At 44.2% G+C, this 25,091-nt stretch overlaps 1 protein-coding gene across 2 annotated transcripts in view; it reads left to right on the plus strand.

Moving 5' to 3' along the window:
• SLAIN2 (SLAIN motif family member 2) overlaps positions 1 to 25,091 on the plus strand; it is a 1,031,976-nt gene that overhangs the window by 488,748 nt on the left and 518,137 nt on the right. For both annotated transcript variants that reach the window (XM_044055724.1, XM_044055725.1), the window contains exon 4: positions 8,302 to 8,463. In XM_044055724.1, coding sequence (XP_043911659.1) covers positions 8,302 to 8,463 — 162 coding nt within the window. The remainder of the gene's footprint in view (positions 1 to 8,301; positions 8,464 to 25,091) is intronic.

Genomic DNA, 25,091 nt, shown 5'->3' on the forward strand with positions numbered 1-25,091 from the left:
TTGAGAGATCGAATTAGCCTTGTATTTGGGAGGTTGACATATTCTGATTTTAGTCTAGTAATGTAGGTCAAAGTACCTACTTTATATTGTTTGTTAACTTTATTTGTGAGTATCCAGTCTAGTATACTCTCTTTATTACTGGGCTTATTGACTAATTATGGTTTCTGAAACCCAACTTAGAAAGTCTTCTAATATTGGGATGTTATTACCTGGGGGAAGATACAAACAAATAATGTAAATAGATTTTTTGGTGTTAAGTTGGAGTTTAATAATGATGGCTTCTGTTTTGCTATTTTGGTTTGGCCATGCTGGTTGAGTAGTGATGTTAAGTTGATTTTTGAATTGCCTACCTATTTGGGGGCACCCGACATCGGGGGCAAGAAAAACGGAAGAAAATGGCGTCAGCTGCATCTTATATACCCCTCTCGCACTGACGTCAGGGAAGAGGCAACAGCAACCGACGCAGGACCAAGACTTTGGAACTCTGGCCGACTGCGGGACCGCCTTGACGGCAGGATAACCCAAGTGTAATGACTCCCAACTTTCCTGCTAATTAATGAGGCGTGATCTATGCTATAAGGCAGTTTCTGACCCAGCCCTGATGGAAATGTTACATATTCCCAAAACTGCACAATGGTTGCCCACTTCAAGGATTTAAACCTGATCTTTGACATGAATAGATCATGCTGGACAGACAGATGTGTTCCAGAGATTGCCCCTCCCTGAATAGGCTTCCTATTCACATAAAGCAGAGCCCTTCCCTGACCATCACCAAGCTCAGTCTGGACCAGTGGCTGGGGAATTACAAATTCACTCGTGGGATGGCATCCTTGTCCCTTATGATTAGAGGCAGTCTGTACAAATTGTCAAAACCCCACTTGCTCTCCTTTATCTTCCCCTAGGGATAGAAAATTGGGTAACATCTGGGTAAAACTAACTTGGTTTGTAAGGGCTCTTGAGCTGTTAGCTTAGTAATCTGCTATGGACTTATGGAGGCTGTATTGAAAACTAAAACCTTCAGGAGTTCAACTGTTTGTGTCCCCTTTCTTTATCCTCATACAGAATAAACAGTGTCAAAATAGACAATTTCCAAAAGGTTGTCTTTTGTTGTTTTCTTTTCTCAGCATTGAGCCTTTTCTAATCAAGATCACAACCCATTTTACTGGGACTTTGGCTTCTGTAGCTTTCTGGAAAAGCATAGGATGCAAGTATTCTAGAGGCAGCAACTTTGGCATCAGTGCATACTTCTACAAAATGTGTCATTTTCTTTTTCCCATTCCAGAGCAGGTTTTACTAGGGCTATTATCCAAGAACTTCTGAATTCTGAGCAGTCTCCCGTTTCCCTTTAGTTGAACATTTGTTTACCAGGAAAGTCCAACTTGGAATGGAGCTAATTTTCAGTGGAGGCCTGGGGAGAAACACTCCAGGGCATGTCTTTGTAACATTGGAGGAAACCGGAGTACCCGGAGAAAACCCACATGAATGCAGGGAGGACAATGCAGACTCAGCACAGAAGGCAGTCCAGCCAAGAATCGAACCAAAGAACCTTTTGCTGTGAGGCAACAATGCTACCGTTGCACCACTGCACTGTCGTTTTATTCTAAGCTCTGATAATCTGACCATTTGACTTGGGCTTCTGCAGCAGTGATTGAATGGTGAACATAGAACAGTTGTGTAAGTTAACTTACCGTAACAGCAGATGTTCGAATACATCACTGTTGCAATAGGGAGTACCCTCCCACCCCACCCCACCCTTTTTTGCCAGGATATGTATATTTTTATTACTTTGTGTTCATAGCATATACTTTATAATCTGCTTCCTGTTGAAATGTCAGCAGTCAAAATGCCAAGTGCCGAGACACAGAAAAGAAAAATAGAAAATGTAGTAGAAGAGCAGGTCTCGAACATCACTCTTCTCCCCAAACCTCCCAAACTTATATATGCTAACTCTAAGATAGATTGTCATACCTCAGAGAAAATGAAATATTCTGAGAAATGACCATCTTGAGCTTTAGTATATGTAAGTCTACTTTTAGACCATTCAGTCTTCATGGTTGATGTTTCAAATACTTACATTATAATCAAGGCTCTAGCCTTTCTTTCTTTGAAGCAAGAAAGCTGCAAAGGTTTAGCTCCCTAACTGCTGACTTTGTATGGCTCTCCTTTAGCCGGTAATTGATTACGGCACATGTAAATTGCCCGCAAGCTTTGTGTGGTGGCTTGTTGTAATATCCTTGGCAGGAGATAACACACAGAACTTGAGCCATTGTAACAGTGATCTATTCGAACATCTACTGTTACTGTAAGTTAACTTGCAGCTGTACTTTTTTGTTAGTATGTGTTGACTGGATGTCCTTCAAGGATGCATCTGCAGTCATAACATATAGGTTGTCCTGCCTCAGGCAGCCCTTCGGTCGGCCAGATTCCAAAGTCTGGGTCTGGCCTCGGCTGATGTCGCACTTTCCCCGACGTCAGAGTGTCTGGGGTATAAAAGCATCAGCCGACGCCATTTTCCTCCGTCTTTCTTGCCGCGCGGTGCCCGAAGCAGAAGCTGTTCGCAAGTGCCGGTCGGTCAGATCCAGAGATTTCAGCTACCAAAGACTTCGAAAAAAGCTAAGTACCCCGTTGGGGACTCTTTCTTGCCTCAGCCGATGTCAGACAAAGTAAATAATTGTTTAACTTGTGGGAAACAAATACCTCATAAGGATTTCCATTCTTACTGCATTCCTTGCTTAGGCCCAGACCACGACGTATCAGCTTGTTTAGCCTGTGCCTCCTTCAACCGACGGACTCTCAGACGTCGGTCGGAGTTTGCAGAAGAGTTTTTTGGAACCGATTTTGCTTATAAAATGCCGTCGGAGACTCTGACTACGCATATGGTCAAAAAACGCAAGGAAAAGGACCGACACTCACGGACCGCGGTTTCGGCTGAAACCACGGCTAGGCATACCGCAAGTGTCTCGGTTTCGGCTGAAACCGAGTCCACGGCTATTCCTACTACTGAAACCATACCTCCGACCACCGAGGCCAGAGAGGCCCCGCCTGAGTCGGCTTCAGAACTCCCTACCGAAGCTAGTGTTCAGGATTTGTCCGACACCATACCTTTGGACATATCTACCCCTGCACGTGGGGCAGCTAGGCCCCCAGCTTCTGTGTCTATTAAGGCCTTCTCCAGGGCTAAAGCTGCCAAACTTTCAAAAGCTTTGCCTGCCAAATCTACATCCCAGAGGCCTTCCTCTAGTTCTCAGATCCTCAGTCTTGCTGAGGACCTTATCTCCTTAATTAGGGGTTCCCAACCTCACCCAGACAGGGCCTCCCAACCTCCTCCAGACAAAAGGCCCAGGACTGACCCCTCTGAACCTCACTCCTCAGATTACTCCACAGATGGATCAAATTTGTCAGACCACCAGGAAAGGGGCCTACTCGCCTTATGAGGATTCAGATGCAGAAGAATCTATCCCTTCAGCCTCCCCCCCTGAAGAATTTTCCTTTGGGGAGACTTTACACTCCATGAGAGAACACTTTCAATGGCAGGGTCAGGATTTCTCTGATTCTAGAAAAAGATTAAGGACCTTTTTGCATTTGCCCCAGCATAGGCCCTTAACTATACCTCCGGTTCTAACTGTAATTGATGATGTGTACAATGATGTCAGTACTGCACCTGATTCTCTTCCTCCGGCCCCCGCCAAACCTGACAGATATTACAGGGTCTCACTTTCCACCTGTATAAAGCCCATGCCGCAGACCCAGAAACTATTTCTCAGGGCCCTAAAGGGGTTGCAGCCGCTACTGCCAAAAATCCCCTACCCTCTGAAAGAGAGTCTAGAGCATTAGAGAGATGGGGAAAAAAGGTTTATACATCTGCTACTCTTTCTGCCAGGGCATTAAACTGTCAATTCCATATGATACAGTACCAAGAATTTTTGTTAGATCAGCTAAATAAGAAACTTTCTTCACCTGAACCCTTAGACCGTAAATCCCTTCAGGATTTGGTACACAACTCACAACAGGTTAGTAATCATTTCTTAAAATGTGGCTATGATGCACTGGAGGCTTCATTTAGATCAGCTATGACTGGGGCAGTAATTCGTAGGCATGCCTGGCTGAAGGAGCAATCTTTGCCAGACCATGTCAAGGCTAAACTCCTCGATGCTCCAATGGAGAAACAGCATTTATTTGGCTCCCCTGCACAGGACATTCTAAAGAAGGTTGAAGAAAAAGCAAAATCTGTGCAAACAGTTAAAGATTTCCTGCAAGTTCAACCTCCGAGGTTCAGTAGAAACTGGCCTACAAAGAATTGGTCCTTTCCAGATTCTTCCAGAGCACAGAGAGGCAGAAACAGGCGCCCTAGAGGCAGAGGCCAATCCAAGGGCCCCTACAGAGGCCGTCAGTGGCAGCCTGCCAACCAGAGGAGTAGTGCAACAGCTACAACTACTACCACTACTACAGGACAGACACAATGACTTGACTCTGATTCCGCCTACCAGGGATCAACTGGAAGCACCCTTGGGCGGAAAGCTGGCTTTATTCTCGAAAAACTGGCATTGCATTACAAAAGATACATGGACATTGCAAATAATAGACAAAGGATACAGGTTTCACTTCCATACTTTGCCAAAAAGAGGTGGAATGCCAAACCTTCCACCAAACCAGAAGGCAGAGGCTTTAAGACAAATCAGCAAGTTACTTCAGATGAAAGCTATAGAAAGGGTACCATCCACAGAACAAGGCCAAGGATTTTTCTCCAGACTATTCCTTGTGCCAAGAAAAGAAAACCAATGGAGGCCTATACTCGACCTGTCCGCACTGAACACTTATCTCATTGTGCCAAAATTCAAAATGCTGACCCTACAGCAACTTCTTCCCATGTTGGGCAAGGAGTCTTGGCTGGTGACTCTAGATCTCAAGGAGGCATACCTGCACGTCCCTATCCGACCAGATTGCAGAAGGCACCTCAGATTTCTTGCAGGATCAGAGCATTATCAATTCTCAGCATTGCCCTTTGGCTTATCTACTGCCCAGAGTATTCACGAAATGCCTGGCATCAGTAATTGCACACTGCAGACTTCAGGCAATTCAAATTTATCCATACCTGGACGACTGCCTAATACAAGCGGACAACAAGAAAAAATTGTTAAAGGACTTGGCCTATGCCATACACCTGCTACAAACCTTGGGATACACAGTCAACATCCAAAAGTCAAGACTAGTACCATCCCAAAGGATAACCTTTTGGGTGCGGATCTGGACACAATCACTCAGATGGCTTTTCTCACAGAAGAAAAACAAAAACAACTTCCAGATTACTTCATGACTCTGACCAGACAAACTCAGCTTACTGCAAGGAAAGTCCTGCAGGCCCTGGGTTACATGGCATCTTGCATAATTTTAATTCCACATGCCAGGTTGCATATGAGGAAATTACAATGGTACCTAAGGTATGTATGGTCTCAACACAGTCACAGTCTAGAAACCATGATTCAAATCATTCCATGCCTTCAAAAGGAATTCCTGTGGTGGGCTCAGGCCTGCCAGTCCAACAGAGGGTTGCCTTTCAACAAACCAAAAACAAGGCAGACCATCACCACGGACGCCTCAGACTGAGGATGGGGAGCACACATGGAGGACAAACGTATCCAAGGCCTATGGCCTCAAGGGCAGCTAAGCATGCACATAAACCAAAAGGAAATTCTGGCAGTAAGGCATGCAATCGAGGCATTCAGACCCTTCCTCCAGCAAGGGCATCTCTTAATACGGACAGACAACACCATGGTCATGTGGTACATAAACAAACAGGGAGGCACACATTCCTACCCTCTATGCCGGATGGCTATGAATCTGTGGAACCTATGCCTGAATCTCAATATCCAGCTGCAGGCCAAATTCGTACCAGGAAAAGAGAATACACTAGCAGACAGCTTAAGCAGAACTACCATGGATGCACACGAATGGATGCTGCATCCAGACATCTTCAAACTCATAACAAAGAAATGGGGAATCCCAGAGATAGATCTGTTCGCCTCCCCACTCAACCACCAACTGAAGAAATTCTGCTCAAGGACATACCACCCACAAGCCTGGAGGGTGGACTCTCTCTCTTTCAGCTGGAATGCCCTAACAGTATATGCCTTTCCACCTCTCCCATTGATGTACAAGGTTCTACTGAAGATCAGGGAGGAACAGCCAAAAGTCATACTAATAGCTCCGGACTGGCCAAGACAACATTGGTACCCACTATTGACAAGCATGTCTCAGGCAAACTCATGGCCTCTTCCCCTATGGCCTCTTCTTCTAACGCAGAACAATTTCAAGACCCTGCATCCCAACTTGAAAACATTGCAGCTAACTGCCTGGAAGATTCCTTAAAGCCCAACCAAACCGTTTTATCTCAGAGGGTGAAGAACATTATCCTGGAGGCTCGCAGACCTTCCACAAGAAAGACATACTCAGCTAAATGGAAGAGATTTCTCATTTGGAGCACATCAAAGGGCACAGATGTCACAGTGGCAAACCTAGCACACATCCTAGAATACTTAGCAGAATTGTTCCACAATGGCCTGTCTTATTCATCCATTAAGATTCATGCTTCAGCAATTTCAGCAGAATACAATATGGATCCACCTATCTTCTCACACCCTCTTCTCAGACAACTGAGAGGGATCAAAATGTTAAACCTCCAAGAAGACCCCCCCCACCTGCATGGGATCTCAATTTTGTGCTGGAAAAACTGACACTACCTCCTTTTGAACCAGCAGCTTCAGCAGACCTCCAGTTTTTATCTTGGAAAACTGCATTCCTTCTGGCAATCACTTCAGCAAGAAGAGTATCTGAGTTACAGGCATTAATGGCAGTGCAGCCTTTTCTTATTTTTCACCAGGATAGAGTGTCACTGAGAACCAATCCTACTTTCATGCCAAAGGTGGTATCTGGGATATCCTTGAACCAAGCTATTCACTTGCCTACGTTCTTCCCTAACCCACAGAACAAAGGGGAAAAACTTTTGCACACCTTGGATATACACAGACAACTATGCTACTATTTGGACAGAACTAAAACTAACAGAAAAACTGACCAGCTTTTTGTAGCATATGCAACTGGGGTGCAAGGAAGAGCAATTTCCAAACAGACAATTTCAAAATGGATAGGAAATTGCATTCGTTTTTGCTACTCCTTTCATGGAAAGAGAGTTCCTGAAAATATCAGGCCTCACTCCACAAGGGCCACAGCCACCACTACATCTTTCCTACGAGGGGTGGCTACTAAGGACATTTTAGAAGCTGCTACTTGGAGCTCCGTGCATACATTTGCCAAGCATTGCAATCTACCTTTATACTCCAGATCCCGAGCAGGGTTTGCAACTGCAGTACTGCAGGGGATCTTAACTACACCATAATTCTCTTAGTACCTCCTCCCCCAGATTGGCTATGGTATTCTACCCATATGTTATGACTGCAGATGCATCCTTGAAGGACATAGTACAGTTTTGTACCTACCATAAATGTAGATGTCCGATAGGTATGCATCTGCAGTCAGGATTACCCACCCTCCTTCCCCTCTGTGGTATTCCTAGGGTGCTTACCCTCTTTCAGCTAGCTGGGGAATCTATTATGGTGTATTTGTTCGTTTATATATGTATATAATTTGCAAATATGTGGAACTTTTCAGCCTTTATCCAAATTTAGCCTTCCTAGAGGGCACCTGGCATCTGGGGCAAGAAAAACTGAGGAAAATGGCGTCGGCTGATGCTTTTATACCCCAGACACTCTGACGTCGGGGAAAGTGTGACATCAGCCGAGGCCAGACCCAGACTTTGGAATCCGGCCGACCGAAGGGCTGCCTGAGGCAGGACAACCCATATGTTATGACTGCAGATGCATACCTATCGGACATCTACATTTATGGTAGGTACAAAACTGTACTTTTTCGATGATATGTAAATTAGCTCCCCTCTGTTTATAGCAGGTTCCTGCTTTTTAAGTCTGTAAATGATCTACAAGACAATAGGGAAAACTGAAGTCGATACTGTCTAGGTTGGTTGTCTTGTTTTAATACGAAATCCCTGATTATTTAAGAGACATTTCTGGCATTGGCAGAGCAAACATATTCATTGTATGCTTTTGTGTAGTGGTAGAGTGGTGTATTCACAGCAAATGTAAAATAAAGTTGTGATTATGCATGCTTTATTTATATAAGTGAAATTAGCAGTGATTTGTTTAGTCTTTCATAAGATTGTTTATAATAAAAAATCATATGTATGTATGTGTGCATGTGTACAAAAAACTTTTTTTTTTTTCCATAAAGCTAATTATAAAATGTCATTGGACAAGAATGTGCCAGTCAGTCCACAGTCATCTGTTGACAGTGAATTAAGTACTTCAGAAATGGATGAGGATTCCATTGGTTCAGGATACAGACTACAAGACCTCACAGATGTACAGATATTAGCTAGGATGCAAGAAGAAAGTAAGTAGTAAAAACTCTGAAAATGAATGGTGACCTTGATAAGCTGTGTTAAGATGAGGTGATGAAAATACTTAGCAGAATATGTTTTATAAGCATTAGTCAATACTTAAATGTGTACAAAAATATTTTCATGTTTTGCTTTAAGGTTTTTTATTAGTTTGTTTGAACTGGTTTATTTTATTATTTGTTTACCGGGGTAGAACACTGAACAATGTAGACGGTTTGCAGGCTCTGCCCATGTTGATTTTTACGTGTAATGAGTCCAAACACAGGATGGGATAATGTCCGAGTGAGCTGTGGACGTGTGATTCTTGTGTGCAAAGCAGAATTTTACCTGAATAGCTCATTTACAGTGAGAGTAAGGCTTTTAAAAATCACCTGAGATATTCGGAAGCAGTGGAGCAGTAAATATACAATATATGTTCATCATATTGACCACTACATGCCTAAACTGTCAAGCAGCTCCAGCTGAACTGACTAAAAGACAAGTTTGGGCACAAAGCCCTTCAGAGCTTTACTGCCGCCAAAGAGTATGCTTTTCTAAGGATTTTGAGATTTGACAGTCTGCTTGTGCTTTCCTTTGCTGGTCAAAAAAAAAGCTTCTATTTTATTAATTTTGTTGTTTTATTACTTTCCTGTTCAGGAAAATGATTTTAAAGCTAGGAGTGTTGTGTTTTAAATGACGTCTTGAGACTGTAATGTACTTTTAAATGGTGCACTTCTTTTTTTGTGTCATTTTAAAAAGTGATGTAAAATTCAGAGTGATGTCAGTTAACATCCTGTTACCTCTACTTATTTCAAGTTTCCTGGTAACACTAGACTAAAAAAAAAATGCTTTTCATCACATCCCTATTCATCCAGACTTTAGACATTTCTTAAGGTTGTGTGCGTGTGTGGATCACATTATCAGTTGTCTGCCTTACCCTTTGGACTGTCCACTACACCAGCAGGGTTTACAAAGTATCTAGCACCACTTGTATAGATCATTGCAGGCTACAGGGCATCACATTTTTGTATACCTTTGAGAGTATTTTTCAAAGTGCCGCAATCTTTATCTTGGGTGAGATCTCGTACACCGGTTGGGATTCAAAAATAACATTCAGAAATCTTGTTTCAGGAGGGATAAAAGTGCTGGAGGTGTGGCACATCAAGGATAGATGCAGGCGCACAAATATCAAGGAGATGCTTGTCCTATTGAAGGCACTCAACTGTCCTGAACTATCATTTGTCCTTTGGACCTCTTCAAATAGAGGCAGTACCACAATCAGTTGTTATATCACCAAGCAGAGGGAAACATTTCCTAGCCCATTTGTAGCTTGGTTAGCTTGGGATTAGCTTTACAGCACAGTCTCAATGTACAGGCATCCTAAGTTCAGTCAGAGCTAAATTGTGTGGTAGACAAACATAACAGGAGCAGGCAGACTCTCATGAATGGAAAAGTATAGTTGTGTACCTACCATAAATGTAGATGTTAGAGTGTATTCATTGTTGCAGTCATTACACTTGGGTTATCCTGCTGGCAGGATACCCACAGTTGGCCTGAATTCCAAAGTCCTGGTCCGGCGTCAGTTGCTGTCGCCTCTTCCCTGACGTCAGTGCGCCAGGGGTATATAAGATGCAGCCAATGCCATTTTCTTCAGTTTTTCTTGCCCCAGATGTCAGGTGCCCCCAAGAAGGTAGGCAATACATATTGCTTATAAAAACATACACTAAAGTAAAACAATACCTTCATCTACAAGCAGATACACCACATAGGTTGTATAGGATAGAGAAGTATAGATAAGTCCCAGCAAAGAAAGGGGGATGGATGGAGGGTAACCTGGACTGCAACAGTGAATGCACTCTAACATCTACATTTATGGTAGGTACACAACTGTACTATGTTCATCGTGTTTCACTGTTGCAGTCATTACACTTGGGTTGAGGTAGGGCGGCTGGGTCTAAATAGGATTCGGAGAGGCTATGAGGCCCTGCAGAGCTGCAGTGGCAAAGCCTGCTCTGGATTTAGAGTAAAGAGGTAAGTGATAATGCTTGGTAAAAGTGTGCACTGAACTCTACGTTGCAGCCTCCAAAATTTCCTTGGTTGGTGGTACTCTGAGAAAGGCTGCTGAAGTGGCTGTTGCCCTGGTAGAATGTGGCCTAATATTCTTAGGCACTGATTTGCCATGCTGTGCATAGCAGAAACGAATGCAGTGTCCTATCTATTTTGAAATGGTCTGCTCTGAAATAATCTTTCCTTGTGATCCTGCAGAGCATATGCTACAAACATTTGCTCAGTTTTTCTGAAAGCCTTTGTTTTGTCCAAGTAGAAGCGTAGCTGCCTGTGTATGTCCAAAGAGTGCAGAAGTCTATCCCCTTTATTCTGGGGATTTGAATAAAATGTTGGCAAATTAATGGTTTGGTTAAGAGCAACACTGGATACTACCTTTGGCATAAATGTTTGGTTTGTCCTTAGAGAAACCCTGTCCGGATGAAAAATGATAAAAGGTTCCACTGCCATTAATGCCTGTAACTCTGAGACTCTTCTTGCTGAAGTTATTGCTAGGAGCAGAGCAGTTTTCCACGATAAGAATTTTATCTCAGCTGTATTGGCTGGCTCAAAAGGAGGCAATGTGAGCTTTTCCAAGACAAAGTTGAGGTCCCATGTAGGTATCGGTGCTCTCCTTTGGGGTCTTATGTTTTTTATCCCTCTGAGGTACTGTCTTAGCAGTGGATGTGAGAAAATAGGAGGTTCTGTATTGTATTGAGCTGAAATGGCAGAGGCATGGATTTTAATTGATGAGAAGGATAGGCCTTTGTCCAGCATCTCAGTTAGGTATTGTAAAATCTGAGGAATATTTGGAACAAGTGGTTCAAGTCCTTGTGCGTGGTTCCAAGCACAGAATCTCTTCCATTTTTCTGCATAAGATTTCCTGGTGCTGGGCCTCCTGGCTTCCAAAATGACATCCATAACAGCTTTAGGGAGAGGTGTGTTCTGAATGGCTATATTATTTGCCATGCAGCCAGATTTAAGGTTCTGAGTTGGCTGTGCAGGCTCTGATTGTTTTGTTGAGTCAGAAGATGAGGAATTTGAGGTAAAGTCCAGGCTGGGCCTTGAGACAAGCTCTTTAGGATTGGGTACTAGTGCTGGCGTGGCCAGTCTGGGGCAATCAGAATCATTTTTGGCTTCTTTTGTCTGACTTTTAGGAGTAACTTGGGGAGGAGAGGCAGTGGTGGAAAGGCATAAACTGTTAGGGTTTTTCCAGCTGAATGATAGAGCATCCACTTTCCATTCTTGCGAGTGATAAGTCCTTCTGCAGAATCTCTGTAGTTGGCAGTTGTGAGGGGAGTCAAAAAGATCTGTCTGGGCATCCCCATTTCCTTGTTATCATGCTGAAGACTTGTGGATCTAGTTTCCACTCGTGAGAGTCCATGAGGTTTCTGCTTAGTTCGTCTGCCAGAGTATTTTTCTTTCCTGGCAGGAATTATGCCTGCAGATGTACTTGATAGGTCAGTGCTGTGTTCCACAAAGTCATGGCTTGCCTGCAGAGGGGGTATGAATGTGTGCCCCCTTGGTTGTTTATGTACCACATAACTGTAGTATTGTCCGTCTTTAGCAATAGTTGTCCTGGATGTAGTAGATCCTTGAAGGCTGTCAGGGCATTCTGAACAGCTAGCATCTCTTTTTGATTGATACATACATTTGGTCTGTGGGCCACGTGCCCTGAATACATTTTCCTGCCATGTGCGCCCCCCCAGGCGTAATCCGATGCATCTGTTGTTAGTGTCTGCCTATCTGTGGGTAAAGTGAAAGGCTGTCCCTTGTTGTGGTGACAGGCTAGTGCCCGCCATCGAAACGCTTGTTGCAGGCAGGGGATTAGAGGAATTATTGTTTCCAGGCTGTGGCAATGTTGAGTCCAAACACTTTTATATACCATTGTAGCTTCCTCATATGCAGTCTTGCATATGGAATTAGCAGGTTGTAGGATGCCATGAAGCCCAAAGCCTGCAGAATTTTTCTTGCAGGTAACTGGGTCTTTGTTGCCATCATTTGAACGTAATGAGTCAGTTGCCGATGCTTGTCTGGCGTGAGATAAGCCATCTGGGCAGTTGTATTTAAGCTTGCACCCAGGAATATTATCTCTTGAGAGGGCACTAGTTTTGATTTATTTTCGTTTACTGTGTACCCTAGGCAAGTTAGTAATCTTTTTACAAACACCAAATGCTTTAGTAGAATGTCATTGCTCTCTGCTTGAATAAGGCAGTCATCCAAGTAGGGATATATTTGAATTCCTTTTTGTCTGCAAAATGCAATTACTGCAGGCATTTGAGGTATCTTCTGCAAGATTGTCTGATTGGGACATGCAGGTATGCCTCTTTGAGGTCCAAAGTAACTAGCCAAGCCTTCTTGCCCAGCATGGGTAGAAGTTGCTGCAGTGTCAACATTTTGAATTATGGAACGTCCAGGAAAGTATTTAGAATAGACAGGTCCCAGTATTGGTCTCCAGGCTTTGCCCTTTCTGGGTACCAAGAAAAGTCTTGAGTAAAATCCTTGCCCCTGCTCTTGCTGTGGTACTTAAATAGCTCTCATATCCATGAGAGCAGCAATTTGTTTTTGTGCCTCTGCCCATTGATTGTGTGGCAGGTCTGGCATACCTTTTGACCTTGGTAGGGTGTGAAAGTGGAACCTGTAACCCTGAGAAATAATATTCAGAACCCATTTGTCCTGGGTGATCATGTGCCAGTTTTGTGAGAAGTGCTAGCCCCCCCCCCAAGGGTGCTGCCCAAGAGGTAAGTGCTTGGTATTTGTAGAGGAAAGTCATTGGGACTTTTTCCTGTAAGGTTGTGATTTGTCTTCAACACCTTTGGCGGCTGAAGCACCCCATTGTTTAGGTCTGTATGAGCCTTGGGGCTGAGATCTGCCTCTTGGGCGTCTATATCTGCCGTCTGTCTGACACTGGAAAGGACCAATTTTTAGTAGGCCAGTTCCTGCTAAATCTAGGTGGCTGAACCTGTAAGAAATCCTTTACTGTCTGCATTGATTTTGCTTTATCCTCCATTTTCTTTAACACCTCTTCTTGCCTTAACACCAAACAAAGTATCATGCTGTAATGGAACATCCAATAATTTTGCTTTAACATAATCAGGTAAACTCTGATGTTTTCGGCCAGAATCCGCTAGTCTGGGTCAGCGCTCAGGGCATAAAGCCAGCCAGCAGCCCGGTGGCGCCTTGGGTCTTAGCCACAGCTAGCGCCAGTATCTCCAATCTTTCGGCGCGTGCAGTGGAGAAGCAGCAGCTTAAAGCGTTGGTTGTTCTTTTGAACAGCGTGTTGGTGGGAAAGCAGCGCTTATTGGTTGGCTCTTCTCTAATTTAAAGTACCCGTTAGGGTCGAAGTTCTTGTTCCTCCGATGTCCAGAAAAAGTTAATAATAGTATAAGCGTTGCTCCTTCCTGTACCTCATGTTAAGATTTGTACTCTTTGTGTCTACCTTGCCTAGGCCAGATTCACTTCATTTCTCATTGTGGGAGGCCCTTGCTTATACGGCTCAGGTTACTATCAAGCCTTGATTCAATTTTCTCATAAATTATTTGGCCTCAATGTTCAATTTATAGAAATTCGTGGTTAAGACGAGTTTGCAAGAAGCGCCAAGACAGGCCTCCGGGGAGGACAGGACCGTTGCAGCTTGAGCACAGGCCTCCGAGGGTAAGCACAGTGAGGCGCACAGGCAGCCCTGTCGCGTAGAGTTCTCGTTCGATGGCGCTTGGACTCCCTCGTCGCCGTGCGATTCCCGTGATCCGCCACGCACTGCGGGATAACCCGGACGTCGGCTCTTTAGAACGGTCGATTCACTGGGACAGGTACGGCTTTCTGGAGTCGGGGGTTTCAACAGGTACATCACTATTCTGAAAAGGCCAAAGACAACTCTCCTACTAGTCTAATCCACAAAGAGAAGAAGCTTAGAACTACTCCCAAGACACAGAAACAGCTCCGGCTGAATCTGAATTTGCTTACAATGAACAGGGTTCTTTATTATGGATGGAAAAGCTTACCTTGATCTGGATGTTACTCTGGTTCTCCTCAGCCCCTCTTCTGTATCTTCTTCTTCTTGTTCCTGATCAGGACTATTCTTCTGTTTCTTCTGTATCTTCTGTGCTGAGATTCTTTCATTTCGGATCTTCCTTGGATGGGATGGATGGATGCAGAAACCTTGGGATTTTCTGAGGGAACATTCTTTCAAAAAGAGGCTTAGAGAATTTCTTCTTCTTCCTCAGCATATTCTTCTTCTTCTTCCTCGGCATTCTGCTTTAAAGATCTCTCTCTTCTGGACATTGAATATTGCTCCCTGGGAGGCTATTTCTCCTCCCTTGTTCAGCTGATTAATTTGAATTATAAGCCTGCTAGGATTTATTACAAGGGTTCCCCTTCCTCATTGCCCTGATTTATTTCTCCTTCTGCAGATCTTAGAACTATTTCTAAGGGCTCTAAAAACTATCCTGTTGCTCAAGGAGGCTGGAGTGCTTTCTACAGGTGGGAAAAAAATTATAATTCCAGGTGGATCTAAAGGTATAAGGCTTTTAAATTTGTCTGTGAGTATTTAAATATATAGTTCCTTGTTCTGTGGGGCTTTAATAAAGCTTGTTTGTTTTACTGCTTAAAGCTTGCTTCTTTTTGTCTTATTTTAAGGAAAAAGCTTGCTTCCAGATCCTGCTTGTGCTACATAACAGGTTAGGAAACGCAGCATTTACATTGTGGTTTGAACAATGCTAGCTTAGCTTACTGCTTTGTCTGTTACTGTGCTTAGGAGACATGCCTGGCCTCTGCCTCTGGTTTACCTGAACAGGTAGATGCCCTGTTCAACAGGATGTTCTTTTGAACAGGAAGTTCTTTGGTTCTAAGTCTGATTGTTCAAAAAGGCAAAGTCCAAAAGGCAAAGTAAATAGGAGACTGTAAAAAGATTCTTGAAGAAAGGAAGATTGCAGACTTCAAAAGCCTTTCTTGCAGGACAGGCCTAGGGGGGAAAGATCTGACAGGCCAGAAAGGGAAGCCTCAAGTGCAGGAAATTAAGTAGTCCCCAGAGACCTCAGACACATTGGGTCAATATCACACCTCTTCAGACCCAAAGAGGGGAAGACAGTCCCAATCTCAAAAGCAGACTCCAATGACTCTTCCGGTACCCTTTGAGACCCTCTACCTGGGCGAAAACTGTCTCTTTTTTACACAATACTTTTTACAGGAATGACACCATTATTGGGGACAGGTGGGTATTAGATTTTACAGTTTTACAGTGACCACTTAAGTTCTTTTTTCACACTCACTTTCACACTCATCTTTAAACTTCAGTGGTCAGAGGCCTTAACTCAAGTGGATGCTCTTCTGGCCATGAGCCACTTGAGCCCTCTTCCTGTTCGGGAAATGGGAAAGGGGTTTTGGTTTTATGCTGTTTCTGGTTCCCAGAAAACAAAACTCATGAGAGAATTATTCTGGACCGGAAACTTTTGGAGACCTTTTTGAAAATTCAAAGTTCAAGATACTTACTCTGCAACAGCTAATCTCAAAGTATACTCTTGCAGAGGCCTGGATGGTGGAAAGGGAACCTAAACCCATATTATATAAGACAAGCATGGGAAATTCCTCAGGTTCAAGGCAGGTTCGAGAGAGCACTTCAGGTTCAAAACTCTGCCGCTTTTTTCTCTCTCTAGAGTCTTCACCAAGTGCCTGGCACAGTGATGTAGTACAGGACTCATCAGCTCATCAGGATTACCTATTTGGATGACTACAGGATTCAAACCAGACGGCAAAGATCTTCATTTTTCTTCAGGCACTTTGTTCAAAATGCTTCTTCTCCTACTACACGGGTCAGTGAATTCGTCTTCTCAGTCATGACTGAACATCTCTCAACAACAGGTTCACTTGGGGCCCTAGGATACAAACCTTACCTTAGGCACACTCCACTCCAGACAAAAAGAAACCAAACTCAAGCTGGCTTCTACTTTCAACTTCTTGTACGCTCAGCTCACCTCAAGCAAGAAATTCCTACCGGCTGCTGGGCTATGGCTTCCTTATTTCTGTGATTCCAAAGCATGAGCTTCCAAGCTTCAAGGCTTCATGGTATCTGAAAGGTGTATGGTCACAGCACTACCCACGATCTGGATATTCTGATTCCTCCTGATCCTACTCCAGAAGGGAGGTCCTGGGTGGGGGGGCATCCTGCCGTTAAGCGAAGGAAAACCTTTCTTCCTCAGCCTACCTACTCAAATCCCCCATCCTTTTTCCGGATTATGCTTGGGGGAGCACTTTAGACAATTGCCGGCAGCAGCCAGCGGGAAAAGGGGACCATTTTTTCACTGGCACATCAATCTGAAAAAGTATTGGCAGTTCAATGCCCTTTTAGCATTCAAAACCTTACTTACAACCCAGGGCCTCTAAGTCGCTTGAACAACACACCGGTCATGTGGTACATCAACAAGCAGGGGTTCAGACTCAGACAGGTCCGAAGGCAAAGCTCTCATGGCTGTGGGAACCATAGGTTTTTTCCATGGGATTTTCCATCAGACAAGGGACCAATGGCCTCAGGCCTAAATCCCCTACTTCAAAGTGAAAGTGATTTTGTGACAATTTTATTTCCTTCCAACTTTCCAAATAAAGGATTAAAGATTCAAAATTTTTAGGAATTGGATGTACACTTTCTGATTTTACTACTTTCAGAAGACTAAAGAGATGTCCAGTTCTAACCAATTGTTTTCCCTTTTTGCTTCCAGTTCTCTCCTTTGCCTATTTCTAAACAAAACTAACTATTTTGGGATTGCTTATGGAACTGATTTGTTACTTCATCATGGGAAAGGCTCAGGGACATCATTAGAAGTAGGACTAGGCAGCTCTCATTGCTACTGCTTCTACTAGAGGGCTACCAAGGATATCTTGGAAGCTGCCACTTGGAGTTCTGTCTTATACCCTTTTCCAAGGCTGATCTCCTCCTTTTTTTCTTTCTAGCAGGCAGGCTTTTTCTCTGCTGTCTTGCTCTGATGTCTCTCTCCTCTTCTATCCTTAAGTTCCCCTCCCTCCTACACTGCTTTGGGATTCCACACCCACTAAGAGTGACTGCAACAGTGAAACACGAAGAACATATAGTAGAGTTGTGTGCATATTGTGAATGATGTAGTTAGTGTTCTCACTCCCTGCAGTCAAGCTTTCCTCCATATTTCAGGTGTGTTTGTGTGTTATTTGTGTGGATTCATTATTTTGATTTTTTTTGTGGATTCATTTGACATTCAGAAGAAGAAAGGGAGAGAAAGGCTGGAGGGGCTGGGTTAAGTACCAAAGCCCTGACGCCAGATACTAAGGCAGGCCGACGCCCGGACCCAGACTTGTGACTTGGTCGACGGGGGTTTCGCAGGGCGGCAGAGGCACACCCCAGTTATGACTGCAACAGTGAAGACACTCGAACATCTACATTTGTGGTAGGCGTACACAACTGTACTTTCTTTTAACCAAGCATGCCTTCGAATGACAGAACCTGTAACTGCATCTCTGCAAGATGCCTCTAATGAATCCAAACCACATTGCAAAGTATGCTTTCCCACTTGTTCAGCTGCATGCAATAAATCCTGCATTTCCTTGTTCTCAGGACATTCAGAGCTTGTAAGCATTTTCTGTTTTAGCAAAGACATTAAGTATTGTTATTTAAGCACGTGAAACTGGCAGTTTAAAGCCCTTGTAGCTAAAGTAGCAGAGGTGTAAACTTTCTTCCCCCATCTGTCCAGTGCTCTAGAATCACTATCAGAGGGAGCAGGGTTTTTTGCAGTGGAAGCCTTGACCCCTTTGGGACCCTGAGAAATAGTTTCTGGATCAGCAGCAGGGTTTTTATAAAGAAATTTATGAGAATCTGGAACCCTGTAGTACCTATCTGGCTTAACTGGAGCAGGAGGTAAAGAATCGGGAGTCAAACTGGTTTCAGCAAAAACATCAACAATATCTAGTACGGGGGGGGATAGCAAGAGGCCTGTGCTGAGGCAATAAAAGAAAGTCTCTGAGCCTTTTCTTGGATTCTGAATAATCCTGGCTCTCCCAATGAAAATGTTCCCTCATGGTGTGCAAGGTTTCCCCAAAAGAGTAGTCCTTAGGAGGAGAGGCTGAAGGGATAGATTCTTCAGCATCAGAGTCCTCATTGGGAGGAAGAGAATATCCCTGTTCTGAAGAGGCATCAGAAGAAATAGAAACCTGGTCAGAGGAGTCATAATCAGTGTCTTGCCTAGGCCTTTTATTAGGAGAGGGATGGGAACCCCCTGATAAAAGTAATTGGGTCCTCTGCCATTTTGAGCATCTGTTTCTTTGGCATGGATGACTGTCCAGGAGAATGCAGTGCTTGTTTCTTTGTCTTTAAAGGTGTTTTAGACTTTGCCTTGGCTGCTGAAGTGGTCTTGATAGTAAGCTGTGTAGGTCTGAAAACGCCCTCAGAAGCCGATGCCTGCTCAGCGGCTCCGGACCCATCTGAGGGAATTGTTTCTATAGGCCCAATACCTTGAGTTTCCAGAGGCCTAGCTGTCTCCACGTGGGAGTCAGAGGCGGCCTGTGGCTCTGAGGTAGCAGGTGTCAGGGGCTGCGAAAGCGCCTCACTGAAAACCGGCGAACTGGCGACTGGCCTAGAAGAGGCTTTGTTGTCTGTTTTGGACATCAGATGCCTGTCTTTTTCTTTGTCCTTGCGCTTTTTATGGATTCCGGTCGTCGGTTGTTCCGACGGCATTATATAGTTAAACCTTCGGCCAAAGTAATGTAAACCAAAATCGAACCGACGCTTAATAGTGCGTTGGTTGAATCTAGCACAAAACCGACAACTAGCAATGTTGTGGTCAGGGCCTAGGCAAGGAATACAGTAAGAATGAAAATCCTTATGAGGTATTTGCTTCCCACAAGAAATACAGTTGTTAACTTTTGCTAACATCGGTCTGGAGCAAGAAAAAGTTTCCCCAACGGGGTACTTAGCTTTATTGAAGACTTCGGATCTGAAATTCAATTTCGAAAATCTCAGAAGTCTGCTGACCGGCACTTGCGAACTGCTTTTGTTTCGGGTACCGCACTGCAAGAAAGACTGAAGAAAATGGCGTCAGCTGCATCTTGTATACCCCTGGCGCTGCATCTTATATACCCCTGGAGCACTGACGTCAGGGAAGAGGTGACAGCAACCGAAGCCGGACCAGGATTTTGGAATTCAGGCCAACTGCGGGTAGCCTGCCAGCAGGATAACCCAAGTGTAGTGACTGCAACAGTGAAACACGATGAACATCTAAGTTGGGGTCTTCCGATATTTGATCTCTGTATGGGAGTTCAAGTAGACCTCTTTGCCTCCTCTTTGAACAATGAACTGGCAAGACTGTGTTCCAGGACTCCATGCATGAGGGTCTGAAAGACAGATACTCTTTCTTTTCTTTGGACAAGAATGTTTCTGTATGCCTTTCCACTAATATCCAGGATACTTGTGAAGATTCCGAAGGAATCCTCCAAGATCATTCTAGGGATTCCCTTCTGGCCCAGGCAGCCATGGTTCTCCCTTCATTCGGAAATGGCCAGGGCAATTACCAGAAGCTTCCTTACAGACTGTATCTAATCATATAAGAAAGGGGGTACTTGATAGACCCCAGCAGCAGTTATCTTCAACTGAATGCCTGGATGATTGGGTCTTAATTCCCTTTAGGCACCTGCTTACTGAGGATGCACAGTAGGCACTAATGGAGGCAAAAAAGCCTTCTACTAGAAAATAATATAATAACAAGTGGAAAAGTTTTATTAGTTGATGCCAACAGCACTGATGTCTGTACTGAACGGATGCTGGTTATGTCGTTGCCACTAACTAGAAAAGGTTTTCCATTTGCTAATATTTTATGGGTGTAAGAACTAGTGCAGTAGCTAGCTTCTAGAAGACCTTTTAGGACTTTTTAGTGTAGGTTTACTAGTAAAATTGCAAGAAACAACTTATATCCGACTTTTATAACAAGATTCCTCCTAATTGCAGGTGTTCTTCGTGTTTCACTGTTGCAGTCATTACATTTGGGTAATCTGCTTGCAGGTTGTCGGCCTGATTAACAAAGTCTTGGGTCCTGCTTTGGTTGCTGTCCCTTCTTCCATGACATCAGGTCGTCAGGGGTATAAAACATGCAGCTGACGCCATTACATCAGTCTTTCTTGCCGTGCGGTGCCCAAAGCAGAAGTAGTTCGCAAGTGCCGGTCGGTCGACTCCTGAAAATTTTGTTTTCATGTTTCAGAACCGAAGTCTTCAACTAAAGCCAAGTACCTCGTTGTGGAAACTTTTTCTTGCTCCTTACCTACGTCAGTAAAAGTTAATAATTGCATTACTTGTGGAAAGCAAATACCTCATAAAGATTTTCATTCGTACTGTATTTCTTGCCTAGGCCCTGACCACGACGTACCTTGCTGTCGGTTTTGTGCTTTATTTAATCAGCGCACTATCCGTCTGTATATTTTTGACTCTAAATATTTCTGTTCACTGTTTAATTATCCAGAAATGTTTGGTAGCCATCTGACTATCGGGATGCCGAAAAAACGCAAAGATAAAGACAGAGACAGGCCACCGAGGTCCAAAACTGCCGACAATGCTTCTCCTAACCCAGTTGGCCGGTACTCAGTGAGGCGCTTTCGCAGCCCCTGATACCAGCTACTTCTGATTCGCAGGCCTCTACTGAGACCTATTTGGAGGTCCGGTATGCCGTTAGATGCTTCAACTATGGAACCCACAGATGTCTCTACCTTGGATGGGTCCGGAGCCACTGTGCAGGTACCAGCTTCTGAGGGTGTGTTCAGGCCTACGGACTTGCATATTAAATCAATGCTTCCTTCATTACTTAGGCCTAAATCTCGATGCATGTCTAAAAAACCGATGCCCAGGCCACATGCTCAGGCCTCTATGCCTAAAAAACAAATGATAAGAATGGCTGAAGATGTAATAACTCTAATCAGGGGTAGCCAACCCCCTCCCCCCCTTCCAAGAGGTCTAGGACTGAGGTTGATTATGAATCTTCTGATCAGGATTCTGTTTTTTCTGACTCTTCTGATGACCTGGATTTGTCCTTACCTACTTATGAGGATTCTGATGCAGAGATGTATTCCCTCTGCTTCCCCTCCTGAGGATTTTTCTTTTGGGGAAACCTTATATATAGTCTAAGGGAGCATTTCCACTGGGAAAGCCAGGATTTTTCTGATTCAAAAAAGAGGCTTAGCGATTTCTTTCTCCTACCTTGGCACAGGCCTTTAGCTATTCCTCCTGTACTAGACATTGTTGATGATGCTTTTTCGGAATCTAGTTTGGCCCTTGGTTCCCTTCCTCCTGCTCCCAGAAAACCTGACAGATACTACAGGGTCTCTTGAGTCCCACAAGTTCCTTTTCAAAAATCCTATTGCAGATCCAGAGACTATTTCACAGGGGCCCAAGGGCATTAAGGCTTCTTCTGCTAAAAATCCTACCCCTTCTGATAGAGACTTCAGGGCGCTGGATAGATGGGGTAAGAAGGTTTACACTTCTGCAACCTTGGCCATTAGGGCTTTAAACTGCTAGTTTCATATGTTAAAATATCAGCAACATGTTATTGGACTGTTTAAACAGAAAATGATGTTGATTCCTGACGGAAAATAAAGAATTACAAGCTTTAATGCATTCTGCTGAACAAATTGGAAAACATACTTTGCAATGTGGTTTTGATTCATCAGAGGCCTCTTGCAGGGCTGTGGTTACTGGGTCTGTGCTCAGAAGGCATGCTTGGCTTAAGGAGCAATCTTTGCCTGATCATGTTAAAGCTAAATTGTCGGATGCTCCTTTAAATCAGGACCGCCTGTTGGGCAACAAGGCTGAGGAAGTTCTTAAAAAGATGGAAGATAAAGCTAAATCTATGCAAACTGATTTTTTTACAAGTTCAACCTCCAAGATTTAGTAGGCACTGGCCCTCTAAGAATTGATCCTTTCCAGCCCCTTCAGGTATTCTCAATCCAAACCCAGACACAGCAAAAACCCCATGTTTCAGTCCCAGGGGAACCACAGAACTAAGCAGTGGGATGTCTCCACTTCCAAGTCTGGGAATAGTAAGACTCCCCTCTATGGTAAACTGTCTCAGTGACTTCCTTTTAAAATTTCCAAGCACTTGTCATCTGACTGCCCCTTTTGGGGGAAAGATTGCTCTTCATGCAAAGAATTGGGAACTCATTACCCAGGACAAATGGGTTTTAAATATAGTGTCCCAGGGATACAGATTTCACTTCCACACGTTGCCAACACCAAGTGGGTGGCCGGACCTAGCCCCAAATCAGCGGGCAGAGGCCCAAAAACAAGTACTTTCTCTCTCAAGCATGGGGGGGCTATTCAACTGGTAACAGAAGAGGAAAAGGGACAAGGTTTCTACTCGAGACTTTTCCTGGTACACAGAAAAGACAATTTATGGCGTCCTATCCTGGACCTGTCTACTCTAAACACCTTTTTGGACATTCCAAAATTCAAGATGCCGACTCTTCACCAATTACTTCCTATGCTAGGCAAAGATGCCTGGTTGGCAACACTAGATTTAAAAGAAGCATACCAGCTCATCCCAATCAGGGAATCTTGCAGAAGATGCCTATGCTTCAAAGCAGGCTACACGCACTATCAGTTCTCTGCACTGCCCTTTGGCTTATCTACTGTGCCCAGGGTATTCACAAAGTGCCTAGCTCCAGTCATTGCATTTTGTAGGCAAAGAAATATTCAAATATACCCATACCTGGACAATTGTCTAATTCAGGCAGAAAGCCAAGACATACTTTTGAATAGTCTGGCTTTTGTAAAAAGGGTTCTAACTTGTCTGGGGTACACCATAAACAAAAAGAAATCACACTTGGTACCCTGTCAACAAATTATATTCCTGGGAGCAAGCTTGAATACAACTTCCCAGATGGCTTTCCTCATGCCAGAAAAGCAAATTCATTTGACAACCTACTTCAAACAAGTGGCCACAAAAACCCTGCTATCTGCAAGACAAATACTGCAAGCCTTGGTGTTCATGGCCTCCTGCATTCTTCTAATTCCATATGCAAGACTGCATATGAGGAAACTACAGTGGTATCTAAAAGCCTATGGTGTCGGCATTCTCAAAACCTAGAAACAATGATTCCTATCATACCTTGCCTACGTCTAGAGTTCCTTTGGTGGGCAGAGGCCTGCCACTAAAACAAGTAAAAACCTTTCACACCACACCCTGCCGCCCACACCCTAACAACAGATGCATCAGACTATGCATGGGGGGCTCACCTGACAGGGAAGTGCATTCAGGGCAAATGGAACCCAAGTCAAATGCACCTGCATATCAATCAACAAGATTTTAGCTGTACAGAATGCTCTGACAGCCTTCAAGGACCACATTCTTCTAGGACAACTAATGGTAAAGATGGACAACAACACTATGTGGTACATAAGCAAGCGGGGGGGGGGGGTACACAATATTACCCCCTCTGCAGACTAGCCATGGCATTGTGGAACACAGTCTTGACCTACCAAGTGCACCTACAAGCTCAATTCCTGCCAGGAAAATTAAATACACTTGCAGACGGACTAGGCAGAAACCTCATGGACCCACACAAGTGGAAACTGGAACCAAGGACTTTCAACATGTTGACAAGCAAATGGGGAGCCCAGATATAGACCTGTTTGCCTCTCCCCAGAACTACCAATTGGACAAATTTTGCACAATGACTCCCCACAAACAAGCCTGGAAAAGTGGATGCTCTGTCCTTCAGCATCAGTCCATGCCTTCCCCCCTCTGCCCCTGTCTCTAAAGTGCTACTAAAAGTCAAACAGGGCAAACCAAGGATGATTTTGATTGCTCCAGACTGGCCGCGCCAACACTTGTACCCCCTCCTGCGCAGTGTGTCACATTTATCTCCATGGCACCTACCTCAGACTCCTTCCCTGCTGTCTCAGCAGGAGAACCAGATTCTGCACCCTCAGCTTCCAGCACTGAACTTTGCAGCCTGGCTAATTACTTAATCTCTCCTTTACCATCCCTCAGCAAACCTGTGATGGATATCATCTTAGAGGCAAGGAGGCCTAGTACTAGAAAATCTTATGCTGAAAAATGGAAAAGATTCTGGCGTGGAACCAATCTGAAGGGATGAGCACAGCAGCACCCAATTTACCTCAGATTTTACAATACTTAACTGAGATGCTTCACAAGGGCCTGTCTTTTTCCTCCATTAAAATCCACGCCTCAGCCATTTCAGCTCATTATAACAGAGAACCTCCCCTCTTCTATCATCCATTGCTGAAGCAGTTCCTCAGAGGGGCCAAAAAATTGAGACCACACAGGAGAGCTCCAACTCCAGCCTGGTACCTTAACTTTGCCTTGGAGAAACTTGCTCTACCTCCTTTCGAGCCAGCTGCTACTGCAGACTTAAAATTTCTTTCTTGGAAAACAGCTTTCCTTTTAGCAATAACTTCAGCCGGAAGGGTATCTGAATTGCAGGCCCTTATGGCAGTCTTTCATCATCTTTCATGTGGGCAGGGTGTCCCTTGGAACCATTCCATCCTTCATGCTCAAGGTGGTATCCAGTGTGGCTCTTAATCATCATCATCCCCTTTTTCCCATTTACATGGGGTCGGGGTATCGTATTAACTGTCGCC

This window comes from Protopterus annectens, chromosome 14.part0 (genome assembly GCF_019279795.1).
Source record: "Protopterus annectens isolate FY-2018-M chromosome 14.part0, PAN1.0, whole genome shotgun sequence".
In the NCBI taxonomy this organism is placed as follows: Eukaryota; Metazoa; Chordata; order Ceratodontiformes; family Protopteridae; genus Protopterus; species Protopterus annectens.